General features: G+C 24.2%; 2 protein-coding genes across 2 annotated transcripts; both read right to left on the bottom strand.

Annotated features, from left to right (window-relative positions):
* Window positions 1-2,768: 2,768 nt before the first annotated feature.
* On the bottom strand, window positions 2,769-7,617 carry LOC122501587 (ras-related protein Rab-31-like). The gene is made up of 3 exons (XM_043611156.1): window positions 7,369-7,617; window positions 4,441-4,568; window positions 2,769-4,219 (listed from the first exon to the last, which is right to left on the bottom strand). The coding sequence occupies exons 1-3, from the start codon at window positions 7,409-7,411 to the stop codon at window positions 3,740-3,742; spliced, it is 651 nt and encodes a 216-aa protein (XP_043467091.1). The 5' UTR covers window positions 7,412-7,617; the 3' UTR covers window positions 2,769-3,739.
* A 717-nt stretch (window positions 7,618-8,334) lies between these two features.
* Window positions 8,335-13,497, bottom strand: LOC122501619 (ras-related protein Rab-22A-like). The gene is made up of 3 exons (XM_043611224.1): window positions 13,180-13,497; window positions 10,412-10,539; window positions 8,335-9,723 (listed from the first exon to the last, which is right to left on the bottom strand). Exons 1-3 carry the CDS (start codon window positions 13,220-13,222, stop codon window positions 9,247-9,249), a joined length of 648 nt encoding a protein of 215 aa, XP_043467159.1. The 5' UTR covers window positions 13,223-13,497; the 3' UTR covers window positions 8,335-9,246.
* Between the last annotated feature and the right edge of the window lie 2,007 nt (window positions 13,498-15,504).

Raw genomic sequence — 15,504 nt, 5'->3', positions numbered from 1 at the left:
AACAATGTTATGTAAAGAGATGGTAAATGCAACATAAGTGGTATAATTAATTAATTAAATTCTCACTATGGCAAATTTGTAGGATTTGTAGAATTTGTAGAAAATTTAATATAATTGGAGGATGTACTTAAAAGTGGAGTATACCTATTTTTTATATTTAGTTAATGATGCTATCGTGTATAGTATAGTTTTTTGAGAAATAAATGTGAGAAGAGTTCCTTGACTCTCATAGGTACATGTCCGAATTCGACCCTGAGTTCTATTCCGACTTTTTCGCGGTGTTTAAAGAAGAGCTCTAATGGGCCTAGATGCATACTTACATAATCAAAATGGGATAAGCCACGGGACGTTACGCTTCGAGGCATTCAACCGATGGAAGTGACTCACACAAGCACGATTATAATTCCTCCTAGTAGAGACATGTTCCTGACTTGATTAATTGTACAAATTGTCTTCTTTATACCTTTAAGCAAAGTTTATTCATAAAATCATTAAAAGATTTGTTTATAGTTGTATAAATCGAAATAAGTTGCATGTAATATTTGGAAGAAAAGTCGAAAAGGTCGGAATTTTTTAAAAGTAGTCGAAAAAAGTATCTCAATTTTCTTAATTTTTGTTCTAATTTTGTTTTCCTGACATGTGGCCATTACATAAATAGTAAATCCTTAAACTACTTTCGAAGAATTGTACAGAGGATCGAAGATCCTCAGACTTTGTTTGTAAAAATGATTTTTAATAATGACATCATTGAGCATCTCATTGAAAAATCATTTCTTTGTTGTGTCTCTTCGCTGTGGATTTTTCTCTTTTCTCACATAATAAATAGATTCTTTCACAGTTCGGTGACCGTACTTTCCCATAATGCATCATCGCTTTATAAACATATATTACTTCAGATACAAAAACGTTTCTTTCGATTCTGTCTCACACGTTAGATAATAATCCTCACTGCCATTGTAAAGGAATAATAAAATATATAATTTTTATGCAGTTATTATATGACGGAGAAAAAAATACGAAGATAGGTCAGGAGGATTCTTTTTTCTATTCAGAAATAAAGAAATTTTTTAGGGTTGCGAGTTGAAAAATAGAGTTCGGGAAAACCGGGAAATAGCAAAGAATTTTTTCATCAAATTGAAAAAAGTTTTATTATTTTAATGTGTTTTTAAAAAATCGCTTTGCTTTTATTTCAATTTTTATAGATATTTAGATACTGCTTGGTAAATTCGCATTAGTTAAAAATAATTAATTTGATAGTAAAAAATAAGTCATTGATTCCAATATAGTATGTAAATAAATTAAAATTTTTTTTTAAATTTAAAGAAAATTATCGAATTAATAGAAATTTTGTGAAATTTAACTGAAAATAATTTAATTTGTTAAAGAATTTCATTAAAAAATGTTTAGCAAACCGAATTTTCAAAGAATTTTAATTTAATAATTGATAAATAATTGAATTTTATAAAGAGTCACATTCTGTATTCATGTCTCTTAGTGCGAAGATTAATAATTAAAATTCTTTTTAGTTAATTTAAAAAAAGATACACACTTAAAATTTTTTTAAAAAATTGAATTTTCGCAAAGATTTTTTTGAAAATTCTGAAAAATAAGATTTTTGAAATTTTTCAATTCTATTGTTTGAAGATAATTGAATTTTTATAGACAAATAATTGAAAATTTTTGAAATAATTGAAATTTCTTTACATTCTATTAAAAATAATTAACTTCTTTTAAAGATCTTATTTAAATGTTTCAAAAGCGTAATTGTAATTTTATTTTTAAAAATTTCTTCGCAATATATTCAATTATTTTCATAAATAGTAAAAATCATTGCAGAATTTCAATTATTTCTAGAAACTTTAAAAACAAATTCTTCTCAAGAATTCAATTATTTTCATAAATAGCAAAATTCATCAGATTTAGTAAATTCTTTTGAATATTGTTTTTAAAAGAAATTCTTCACAGGAATTCAATTATTTTCATAAATTTCCATAAAATTCTAAAAAATAATTCAATTATTTTCAAAAGTAATAAAATTCTTCGCAGAAATTCAATTATGTTTAAAATTTTTTTTAAATTCTCCTTAAAATTTCAATTATTTTTATAAATAATTAAATTGTTCTTCATAATTCAATTATTTTCAAAAATTTTAATAAAATTCTACGCAAATATTTAATTATTTTAATAGATAATAACATTCTTTGGAAGGATTCAATTACTTTTATAAATATTAAAATTCTTTGCAGAAATTCAATTAGTATGAATGCATTTTAATAAAATTTAAGACAAGATGATTTTAAAAAATTGAAAAAATTTTTTGTTTAATTCAATTATTTTCCAAATTTTTAATTAAAATTATTAAAAAAAACATTATTTTCAAAAAGTTTAAAGAATTTAAGGTCAAAAGTCAAAAGAATTTAAAGAAGAATCTGATGGACAGTCAAATCAAAAGTTAGTCCAATGACATAATTTCGTAATTTAAAAGAAAAACACAAATTAAATTTTAAATTCTTCTTGGTGGGAAGACGAAGAATTTAATTTTGAATATTTAAAGCGATTAAAAGTTGTATTCGAATTAAAATTACAATTTTCTGTCAATACGAAACATTTGTCAAATTATCGGTTATGTTACTTAAATCATTTATTATGTAAAAAAATTATAACTTTTATTCAAATATACCTTAAAAATGTTCAAAATGTAGAAAATTAAATTCCTTACGCTTCTACCAAATGTAGGCAAAAGGTAAATTTTTTTTTAAAAGTAAAAGTTTTTAAAAGAAGAAATATATTTTTATTTTCTTATCAGCTATACATAAAACAATTTTCATTTATGTCGACTTTCATAAAATGTACATTATTCTTTTCTTTTTTATAAAAATAAGTTTTTTATTCGCTTGGTACATTTTTTCATATGAAAATATAAAGTTTTAATTTTATTTTTCCTTAACTTTATATTATCGATATTTTTTATCACTGTAGAGAATATTTTTCGCATTATTGTACTAGATTTTAGCACCTAAGTGGAACTTTCTTAAAAAATTTTTGGCAATAATTGTTAAATGAATAGAAAAAGTACAATACTAATTACTAATGGATTCTTAATTTTTGGAAAATTAGTTTGGGCTTATTCATGCATACAATACAATCACTATATTAAATAATCTAATAGGTTCGTACAGTGAAAGAAATTTGTTAAAACATTTAATGTACACGAAGAAGGTAATTTTTCAAAAATTCGGAAGTATTTTCTTAGTTACAATTTACAATATTCAGATATCTACAATGATTCGTGAGTTTTTAATAAAAAATTTTGCCTTTGAAAAATTTCTAACTGAGATAACAATGAAAAGAAAAATTATTAGAAACTTGATACTATTTTATCTTTTTGTTTTCTGAATTTGATAACTATTATGCAAAAAATGACTAATAAATTTCTTTCAAAGTATGACGCAGCATCACAATGTAATCTTAATTTTAAAACGTAATGGTTAAAAATTTGAGCATCTTTCAGTCTTCATTTCATTAGATGTGCTTAAGCTCACGTGAAACAAAAATTAAAGTTGATGTAAATAAAACTGTAAATTCATTATTTTATACTATAATTATAATATAATAATTTTATAATATTAATAATATTAATAAATAATATTATTATTTATATATTAATATCAATTTTTGATTATGAATTTTAAATCGGAAACATCAGAAATGAATTTTTTTTATACAGTTTTTTTTTAAACTAACAACAGAAAAATGGCTTTTCATGAACACCGTGCGCAATACTATTGTCGTGAAAGTCCTCACTGGCGGGAGTTACTAAAATATTATCATCGACGTCCGAATCGTAAACTCGAATACTTGTAATTAAATGTTTGTGTTCGGTTAGCTTTAACATCTCAGTGGCAATATTTTGAAAGACAGTTTCAATTCCATCACCATAAAGAGCTGATGTTTCATGATAAAAAGCACCAATTGAGACGGCGTATTTTCTACCCTCTTCAGAATCAATTTTTCTCTCCTTTACACAGTCGCTTTTGTTGCCGACAACAATGAGAATAATGGCCTCCTCAATGTTTCTCTTTAGCTCAGACACCCAACTTTTCACCATTGCAAAACTTTCCTGGTTCGTCAAGTCAAAGACAAGAAGAGCTGCATTTGTCTTTCGATAGTACATGGGTGCCATTGATCGGAACCTTTCCATTCCTGCCGTGTCCCAAACCTTGAAAAAATAAATAGATGTCAAATTGAGACAAAAAAACGAATCAAAATTGTTGCATCGCAAAATTGCGATGCAACAATTTTGATTCGTTTTTTTTTGTCTCGAATTTTATATCTGCAGAAAAAAGGTGAGAGAATTATTACTTTTTCAAAAAGTAATAATTTTTTCAAAATGCTTTTATGAAACCTCATAGTTTAAAAAAGAAATAATTTTTTCAATACCTGGAGGACAATTCCGATATCGCCAATTTGTACATTGCAGGTACAAAATGATGCGCCTATCGTTGGGGGACTGTGACTATCGAATGTTTTGTTCACGTATCGCATCAATAGACTTGTTTTTCCCACAGCTGAAGATAGAAAAATATTTTTAGAGAAAAATTTAATCTTATCTTTTTTGGTGGACTACAATTTTCGAGTAGTTTGACGATTTAGTTGATATTTTTTTTCAAAAGTGTAATTACATAATCATTTATAAAAATGAAAATATTTATGATTGATAAGTGATTATGATTATACGATTATGATTACTTTGATTGAAGTCGAAGTTTCTGTAGCTCAATTTATTGACGCAAACTATTTGATTGCTGCAAGATTAAAAAAGCATTTTTTTTTTATTCAAATAACCGAATACTTCAAAAATAATCAAATAAATATTTAGGTACTTGAAATAAATATAATTTTTATTTAAATCAATTAAATGGTTCAATTTATGCACCGTTAACTTAAAAGTATCAAATTGCAACGAATTGATACCAAAAATGTGGACCAAATCAAAAATTAATCTAAATTTTTGGCATCAATTTAATCTACTTCAGTATCAATTTGACTTTCAATAAACTTTTCGTTGATTATGATATGGAAATTCATTGAATTGCAAAAAGTTTTTAAAAACAATTAAATTTTACAAATAATTCTATTAAAGTTTTTGACAATAATTGAATGTCTGTGTGGTGTTTTATTAATTTTTTTTTGACAATAATTGAATTTCAGAGAAGAATTTTATTAAATTTTTTTTAAAATAATTAAATTCTTGCGAACGATTTTATATTGGAATTTTTTCAAATAATTGAATTTCCAGGAAGAAATTTATTATCTTAAAAAATAATTGACTTCTTTTGATGAATATTGTTATTTATGAAGATAATTAAATTTTGCAAAGAATTTTATTAAAATGCCTCAAAATACTTGAATTTTTTTTTTAATTGAATTATTTCAAAAAAATCTAATTAAAATTGTATTTAAATTTTAAAATAATTAATTTCTTTCGAACAATTTTATTAAAATATTTGAAAACAATTAAATTTCGGAGAAGAATTTTATTATTCATAAAGATAATTGTTATCTTGTCAAGATTTTTATTAAAATTTTTAAAAACAATTGATTTTTGAAGAAGAATTTTCTTACTTACTTGAAAATAATTGAATTTCGGAGAAGAATTTTATTACTTATTTGAAAATAATTGAAATTTTGCCAAAAATTTTATTAAAATTTTTGAAAATAATTTGATTTCGGAGAAGAATTTTATTATTCATGAAAATAATTGAAATTTTGCCAAGAATGTTATTAAAATTTTTTAAATAATTGAATTTTGGAGAAGAGTTTTATTATTTATGAAAAGAATTGAATTCTTATGATGAATATTGTTATTTATGAAAATAATTGAATTTTGCAAAGAATTTTATAAGAATGCCTCAAAATAATTGAATTTTCGGGAATAATTTTGTTATTTATCGACATAATTTAATTGTTTCGAAGAATTATTTATGTGAATAATTAAATTCTTGGGAAAAATTTTATTAAAATCTAAAGGAATAATTGAATTCTTTCAAAAAGATTTAATTAAAATTGTATTTAAAATAATTGATTTCTTTCGACCAATTTTATTAAAATATTTGAAAATAATTGAATTCCTGTGAAAAATTCTAATATTTTTGTAAATAATTAAATAATTCTAATGAATTTAAAAAAAATATTTTTTTAAATAATTTGTTGAGTAATTTGAGTATTTGATTGTTGAGTATTTTTTTAAATAATTGATTTTTTCGAGGAATTGAAATTAAATTTTTAAGAATAATTACTTTTTCAAGTAATTCCTTTAAACTTGTATTAAAAATAATTGAAATCCTGCGATGAATTTTATTATTTATAAAAATAATTGAATTGTTTATAAGAATTTTATAAACATTGTTTTAGATCAATAATTTTTTCGAAATATAATAAATATTATGAAAATTTTATTTTAAATAATTGAATTCCTGTGGAAATTTTATTGCTTACGAAAATAATTTAATTTTTGATGAATTTTATCAATTTTTTTTCAAATAATTGAATTCTTTTGCAAAATTTTATAAAAATACTAGATATTGAAAATAATTGAATTTCCAATATTTTTCGAAAATAATTGAATCGTTTTAAAGAATTTGATTATAATTTTCGAGAATAGTTAGCAAATAGTTAGTTAGTTAGTTAGTTAGCAAATTTAAAGTAGTGGAAAGTTTAAAAAAAAAAAAAATAGAAATACATAGTAGCTTATAAAGTACCCAAATAGTATAGTAAGAAAGGTTAGAACAAGTCTGAACACGTTTCCGTTACAAGAAATTAATTTAACTTTATGTATAGGTAGAAATAGAAAAATTGAGAAAATAGCACATAAAATATAATTTTTACGCGAAAGAATTTGTTTCTTAATATTAATTTTGATGCTGAGCAACAAATGACTTTTTTTTAAATTAAAAAATACTATTTCCTATTCTCTTTCTATGGTTTTAAAACATTTTTCACTATTTAAAAATCAATATTTCCACTGCACGGCACCAGAGAGCGCTGCAAGTCAGGGATTTCCATGTGATTTCCGTAAAATTGTAAACAATGTGACAATCTCATTTTTCTTTTTTTCTTTTTGAATACAAGATTAAAAACATAGTTGGTACAACTGCATTTTATCAAACAAGGAAATAATTATAAATAATATAGTTTTCTAAACATCAACAATCAATCAACACTATAAACAATTTATAGCAATTTACACTTGATAGTGAAAATCAAATTAGAGCTCCACCTCTGTGATTTATAATAGAAACATTCTCTTTAAAAAAAAAGAAGCGATAGAAGAAACAAAGGATTTTGTTAAAATTTGCTTTTACGTACCTTGTGCACCCAACAAAACAACTTTTCCTTCAATGACCTTCATTTTTTACTTGGAAATACGACTCATGTCAAAAAAATTTTATTATTCTTCGCAATAATAAAGTTTGAAGTTTTCTTTAAATATTTCCTATCAATTTTTAGTGGGTTTTTAGTTATACATTAGATTTAAAAAAATTTATATTTTAAAGTGATCTTTGCAGAAAAAAGCTTTGTAACAATTGAATGTCTACGACTAAAGAGTATTGTGATGAAAATCAGCGCTTCCAACGGATCTTATCTCAGACATGTAGGACTGTTGATTTCGACCGGTAGGTTAGAGATCTGCTGTTTGAATAAAAAATTGATTTAATAAAATTAAGAATAATTAGAAAAATAATATAATTTAAAAAAAATGTTTTTTATTTAATTTGAAGATACTTATTTAAAAAAAATAATTACTAGAATTGCATATGATTTTTAACTCAACAATAAACAATTCCGTACATTTTTTATTATTTTGGTAAAATAAAATAAATTGTTTTTATCATTTTTTTTAATAGCAATTTTTTTATTGTTTTCGTAAAATTAACAAAAATCTTACAAATATGATTTTTCTCTGAAAAAAATATTGTTAAATTGTTAATTAAACGTTAACATTTTTTTTATTTACTCGAGTAAATTTCTTTGTTTGCAAAATTTTTTACAAAGAACAAATATGAATCATAAATTTATTAAATTCAAATTAAAGTTTACTTTGATTGTCTTACCAAAATGAAAAAGTTAAACCACATTTTTGTCAGTTTTTTTATTAATACAAATTAAAAAAAATTAAAGTTTACAAAATCAATATAAATTACTACTTGTTGCAATTTCTCATACACCTATAATGATCACAGATTCACAAGAGAACAATAGAGTATACTTATGATTTGTTTAGCTGAGCCTCTTCCAGAATTTTATTATATAAAAAAATAGAATTTGTCACAATTTATTGTGAATTTTTTTTTATAATTACTTTCTAATAATTTATGAACAATTGACAAAGTTGAAAAATTATCACATTTCATGTATAATTGATTGACTCTTTTAAAGTCGCGTGTCGGTGACGTTTACAACGTTTATTTTTAATGATTAGAAATTATGTTTTTCACAAAGAAAATAGTAAACTTTGTCTAAAAATGTTTCTTTTGAGAATGTTTTCGAACAAAACAGTAATTTTTGTAGAGAAACATTTTTTCTTTTAAATTGTCGATCGTAAACGTGAATTACAAAATCTTTTAGGATTTATATAATTTTCTATTCTATAATAATAAGAAAAGAATATTTTCTTTCTAACAATAATTTTTTTTATATGGAAATACTGAAACATGCATTTTTAACATAACCGGACATGCTGAACAGTAAAACCGCATATAAAATTCTGAGGACCATTTTACCACAATACATATGTTAGTTAAAATTGTGTGGTTTTACTTTTCCGGTGGTACAACCATAATACTTTTCTAAATATTTTCAAAAAACGATATATAAACATACACAATTATATATCTAACAATTTTTAAAGCTTAAAACAAGTTTTAGAATCCAGAGACTCAAGAGTAAACATAACAATAAATGATAAAAATAGTCGTAGAAAATAGTGAATATAAAATATAAATATAAAAATATCTTACAAATAGTCTTAGAGTAAAAATACTACTAGGGTTCTGTACATCAAGCAAATTAACTTAAGTTTTTCTAAGGATATCAAATGGAGAAGTTTTATTATTTTTTACGTCTTTTTTTATAAAGGTTCTGGATAAGTCTTCGATGTACAAAACCCTAAAAATAACGGAAGTTATATCTGGTAATAGTAAAAATATCCAATCTTTCGTATAAAAAATTTCAAAAATAGTACAGCTACTTACAGGAACACTTTTTCTTTTTAGTTTTTCTGCTACCATTTGAATCATTTAGCAATTTTAAAACTTGTTTGCGACTGTTATCTATTAATTTGTTACATTCGTAAAATTTCATGGTTGTTTCCTTCTTTTGATTAATAAGATTAACTAATTCAGATGATGCTTTGTGAAAAATCTCATCGATTCCTATATCTGCTAAAGCTGATACTTCATGGTAGGAAGCATCAATTTTAGAAGCAAACTCTCTTGCTTCCTTCTCAGAAACATCTCTTTTGTCTTTCAAATCTAATTTGTTGCCAATCAAAAGTCTAACGACATGTTCATCTGAATTTCTTTCAAATTTAATGAGCATTTGTTTTAGAGTTACGAATGATTCATAAGATGATAGATCAAATACTAATAAAGCTGCATTCGCCGCTCTGTAGTACATTGGCATTATCGATTGGAATCTTTCTTCTCCTGCAGTATCCCAAATCTAAAACAATTATTGTAATACTTTTTTTTAAGGGGACACCCAAGTCACCTAAAAACAATGCAAAAAGAGTCAACTTTCGGTACACTTTTATCGAAAACTATTATTCCAATATTGCGTTCGCCCTTTTTTCATTCGATTACAAATATAATCAATTATATGAATAAGAAGTAATACGACGTTATCTTCAATAGAAACTTTTTTATGAATATTTATACCAAAAGCAAAATAAAAATCCCATTTTCTCTGATTCATTGACTCATATCTCCGTTTGTACAACTCAAAATGATGTTAAACTTCTTATTCGTATTCTTGGAACCTTACTGAACAAAGTAAAAAAAAAATTACATATCGGTTTAGTAGACTCGGAGAAAAATGTACCGAAAGTTTAAAAAATTGGAAAAAAACAATTTTTACAGGAGACACGAAAAAAGAAAAATACTAAAAACTCATGGTATTCAGAATCATGTAATCAGATTTTTTCTTATCTTCAGAAAAGGTTTTAAAAAGTCTTGTTCTATTCCTAATTGAGTCTACTTTTAGAAAATCAAATAAAAAAATGCGATTTTTTTGTCATTTTTCCACTTAGGTGTCCCCTTAATAAAAGCAGTGTAAAAAGAGATATCTTCATTTAAGATACTATTGTAGTCGCACTTCTAAGTTTTATCAAAAGTATAAAATTTCATCTCACGTGTAATGTCAGATTTATATCTTCAACATTTAATTTGCACCATAAGAAACATGCTCCTATTGTTTGTCGGTAGGCAGGCTCAAATGATTTATCGACATATCTTTTAACTATAGCAGATTTTCCTACTCCTAAAAAAAATTATGTAACTTTAGTAGGTATTTAAAAAAAAGGAAATTAACTTTCAAGTTATTTAATATTTTTCACAGTAAATCGTGAGGTATTAAAAAGTGTTGCAGATTAAATTAACACCAAAAAAGATTAAAATAATCAATCTTAGTGTTATTTTTTACAATGAATGAAATTTTAGTTCATTAATTTTTTTTATAACCATAAAACATGAAGATATCGATAATTCCGAGTCTCCGACTCGGAGTCATCGATTTCTTCATATTTTATAATAATAATTAAAGATGACCAAGTAATAAAATCATTATTTTATATTATAAGAATATTATATTACTTCAAAATTATTTTCATTGTTTCAATTCAATTATTATTTTCAACAATTTTTGACTACAAGTTTACTTCATATCAATTACTTTTAATAATTTTCGAAAAAGTTTTTTGGCAATTTTCAAATCCATTTCTTTACAATATTCAATTTCACGAAATTTCAATTATTCCTAAATTCTTTAATTAAATGCATATTAGAAAATAAAAACCTCAAATAATATAAAAGAAAATTCAATTTAACTTTTTCAAAAAAATTAATATCAAAATTCAATTATTTCTAAAAATTCACGCTATATTGCTTTTAATATACAATTATAATTTGAAATTTTAACTGAAATTCATTTTTATAAAATGAAAATCAATTTTTATTAGAAAGTTCTACAAGAATTTAATTATTTAAATGCAAAAGTAAATAATTTATTGAATATTTGAATGTTTCTGAAAATTTAATTCTCATAAAGAATTTTAGTAACAAATTTTTAAATAATTGAATTCTGTTTGTTGAATTTTATTAAAACTTGCATGAACATATAATTACTTTTTTCGAGGAATTCAATTATAATTGTATGAAAAATAATTGAAACGCTGCGATGAGTTTTATGAGAATTTTCAAATTCATTCGTTTACATAATTTAATTTTACAAAATTTCAATTATTCGGAAATTCTGCAATTAAATATATATTGAAAAATAAAAACTTGAAATAATTTCAATAAAAATCTTATTAAACTTTTAAAAAGAATTAATTCTACAGAATTTTTTGTCAAAAATATGAAAAATTAAGAATTTAAATGATTTTAGTTTGAAACTTTTTCAAAATTTAATTATTTCTAAAAATCCACGTTATAATGCTTTTAATGTTTAATTATAATCTAAAATGTTAACTGAAATTAATTTTTAAAACCATTTTTATTAGTAAATTCTACGAGAATTCAATTATTTAAATAGAAAAATAAATAATTTATTAATTTCATGTTTCTTGAAATTAAAATCTCATAAAAAATGTTATCAACAAATTTTTTAAATCATTAAATTCTTTGAACGCACGGAAAAAAAGAAATTAGCTGCAGCAGTAAACATATGTTTGCTGTAAAATCTCTGAAAATTAGCTACCACAGCTAAGAAGTTTGCAGTGGCAGCGAACATGTTAGCTGTGACAGCAAACATTAGTAAAAATTTATGCGAGTTTGCTGTCATAGCGAAAATGTTTGATCTCACAGCGAACTTTTTCGCTGTCCCTATTATTTCAACGAACAAGGTTTGCTGTGGCAGCAAAATGTTCGCTGCCACAGCAAACCCTTTCTATGCGTGCGTATTTTAATAAAATTTTTAATAATAATAATTACATTTTTCAAGGAATTCTATTAAAATTGCATTAAGAATAATTGAAATTCTGCAATGAGTTTTATTAATTATGAAAATAATTGAATTCCTAAAAGAATTTTATTATTTATAAAAATAATTGAATCCCTGTAAAAATGTTATTATTTATAAAAATAATTGAATTATTTCGAAGAAATTTATAAAAAAAAATTTGTAAATAATTGAATTCCTGTAAAAAATTTTATTATTTGTGAAAATAATTGAATGTTTGCGTAGAATTTTATTGAAATTTTTTTTTGATAATGGAATTCTTTTGGAAAATTTTATTGAAACAGTAGATATTGAAAATCATTGAATTTTAGAAAACTTTTGAAAATAATTGAAATTTTGACAAGAATTTGAAAGGAAAATTTTTTATTCATTCATTTTTTTGGGTCAGATGTGTTCTAAAATTTAGCTTGAAATTATTGAATTTCTTATACAAGGGAAAAATTTCTTTGTGTCAAGGCTATGATCAGGATTTGATCCTGGGAGAAAGAAGGGAACATCTTTAAAGAGAGAAAACAAAATTAGGAGTCGAAAGCGGATGTGTGTAGGACCCGTTCCCCCTCCATGCTCACAGAGCTGTTTAATCTATTAATAAAAAATTCAATTTTTTCTAAAAAGTAAAATTATCAAATATCTTATCTTTGCAATTTGAAACATTGATTTTTGTACTTTGGTCTTAAAGAAAATTCAAAATTGTTCGTCAAATGGAAAAACGTAACACATAAATGAAAATAAATAGAAATTATTAAAATTCATAAAATAACATTTATATATTATAAATTGAAATAAATTATACAAATTTATTTAATATTTATATTTGAATTAATGTGTTTATTTATTTATAAATTTATTCCCGTTTATATGCGGTAAATAAACAAATAAACATTATGTTAAAATTAAAATACAGCTACTTTATATTAATTAAAATAATTCTAATTCACTTACCATATCGCCCTAGAGTTACAAGTTTTGCTTCTAGAAATTTCATTTTCTCAAACTTTTTAAATGCGCAAAATTAAATTAAAACGTTGTTGTCGTTTTGTAACAACAAAAAGAAAAAATGTTCACATAATTAAACAATTGTTATAACATTTCAGAAAGTTCTCACTTTCGAGTGATAGTATTAAAATGATAAAATGTATACTGAATGTTTTTTCACTTCTATGTATATGTACATTTTTTTAATACTTAATAATGATAAAAGCAATTATGCGAAAGAAGCAACACAAAGATGAGCCGGGAAGCGAAAACTACAAAAAAAGTTTCTTGAACTTGTAATATTTTCTGGGAGGTAGCGCACCAGCATGCTTGCGATTATTCCTGATACTTACAGAACGTTTTTTAGTATTTTTCTTATTATCTTGTGCTGGTAAGGTTGCTTACTGTTTTATGTTTTATTATTTTTATCTGTTATTTTTTTTTTTTTGCCAAAAAAAACTATTTATATTTTCTTCTATAAAATTATAAACTTGCATTATTGTTTTAACATTTTATTTTTAATTTTTATTATTTAATATTTAGTTATATTTAGTGCATTTAATTTTATAACCGATGCTTATTTTTGTTATTAGAAATAGAATGCTCGTTTTCAATTAACTAATTGACTATAAATTTTGTTCTGCTTTTTCAACTTTTATATATATAATAATTTCTCAGTTTGATATATATATTATATGTCCTGAATTAATTACAAGACTTTGTTTCCTGGTCACGTATCCAGTAAGGAAATAAAAAGACATTAGAAGAAATATTATAGCAAGAATTGCTGCAATTTCGATTAGGATGCTGGCTTTGTAAACGCCATAAATAAATGCACTTAGAAATTGTATTTAAGTACTCAATCAAATCAAATGAGATAATTTTGGAAGAAACATTGATCGAATATTAATTTTCGAATTCATACCTATATACTGTATTTTTCAATCGATTAAATAAATTCATTTTAAATTACAATTAAGAATAAATTTTAACAATGGTAAAAGAATTTTTTCTGAAAGATACTTTTTAATAAATTTTTTTATTTTATGAGGTTTTCCATATTTAGATATATTTAAATATTGAAAACCTGAAAAGTTAAAGAATTGTTTCTTTAACCCTATAATCTTAAAATTTCTTTGATTTAAAGAACAAATTTTTTTAATTCAAAGAAAATTTGTTTGAATCAGAAAAAAATTGTTTAAATAAAAAAGACTCTTTTTGATTAAAAGAAAAATTTATTTTGAATGAATTAAAAGAAGATTACTTTTTAAATTTGAATCAGTTAAAAATAATTTACTTCTGAAAGTAAAAATATGTTTCTAAAGTTTTGAATGTTCAAATGAACCACGATATTTTTATTATTTTTTTTTTTAATTTTATCTATACAATCTGAATCGATGAACATTTCAATTTAGAGGCTGAGTTTTCCTTTATGAATCAGTGATTTTCACTAGTGAATCAGTAAATTCTACAAATTCACCAGGAGACTTCAGAGATTCACCAGAGATTTAGAAAATCAATCTTCAAATTTTTTAACCGAATGTTTTTCGTGAACAATAACATGGTTATTGTTCGCGAAAAACATTCGGTTAAAAAATTTGAAGAGATTTTATTTGAAAAATTATAATTTCTTTTTAGAAATATAGAGAACTGATATAGAACAGAAAAAGTAAAAAGTTTACAGCATCCAGAATCCATGAAACTGAACCAAAATTGGGAGCAGCTCCGCAAGCCTTTTCTCCACAAAAATACAACAATAGTATATGTGTTCCTTTCAACTTGATTAAACTTATGGTACGAAAAGGAGGTCAGCAAAATTGGTTCGCGAAGGATGTATAAGCTAGAATTGAATGATTCCAAACAAGTTTATTCAGAATGAGAAGGAGGCAAAAAAAAAAAGTTTCCATAAATAGTGCTGGAATCGAGATCACTTGATTCGAATGGGCGCTGCGTCGTCACTCGAGAGCAAAGTGTGCTATGTAGCACGTATTTTAAGGGAGGATGAGGGTGATCAACAATGGCGGTGCGACCTCAGGAGGCTCCACCGTTCTCTGTTCTCTGTTCTCGACGCCATTTTAGGTTGATTACGATGTGGTTAAGCTCCTTCCAGCTTGGTCTCCCACTTCCACCCCCTCGTCCTCCTCCTCCTCACGTCGCTCTTGCTCTTTGCTCGTTTCAGCCACTACCACAGCATTGCCAACCCTCCGCGAATCGGCTTCTCCTTACTCCTCCCAAACCCTTATACACAATCAGCCCCGTTTGGACCGTTACCCCTGCCCTGTATTTTCTCTC

Source organism: Leptopilina heterotoma, unplaced genomic scaffold, assembly GCF_015476425.1.
Source record: "Leptopilina heterotoma isolate Lh14 unplaced genomic scaffold, ASM1547642v1 Lhet_212, whole genome shotgun sequence".
NCBI lineage: Eukaryota > Metazoa > Arthropoda > Insecta > Hymenoptera > Figitidae > Leptopilina > Leptopilina heterotoma.
This window is presented reverse-complemented; position numbering and strand designations above follow the sequence as displayed.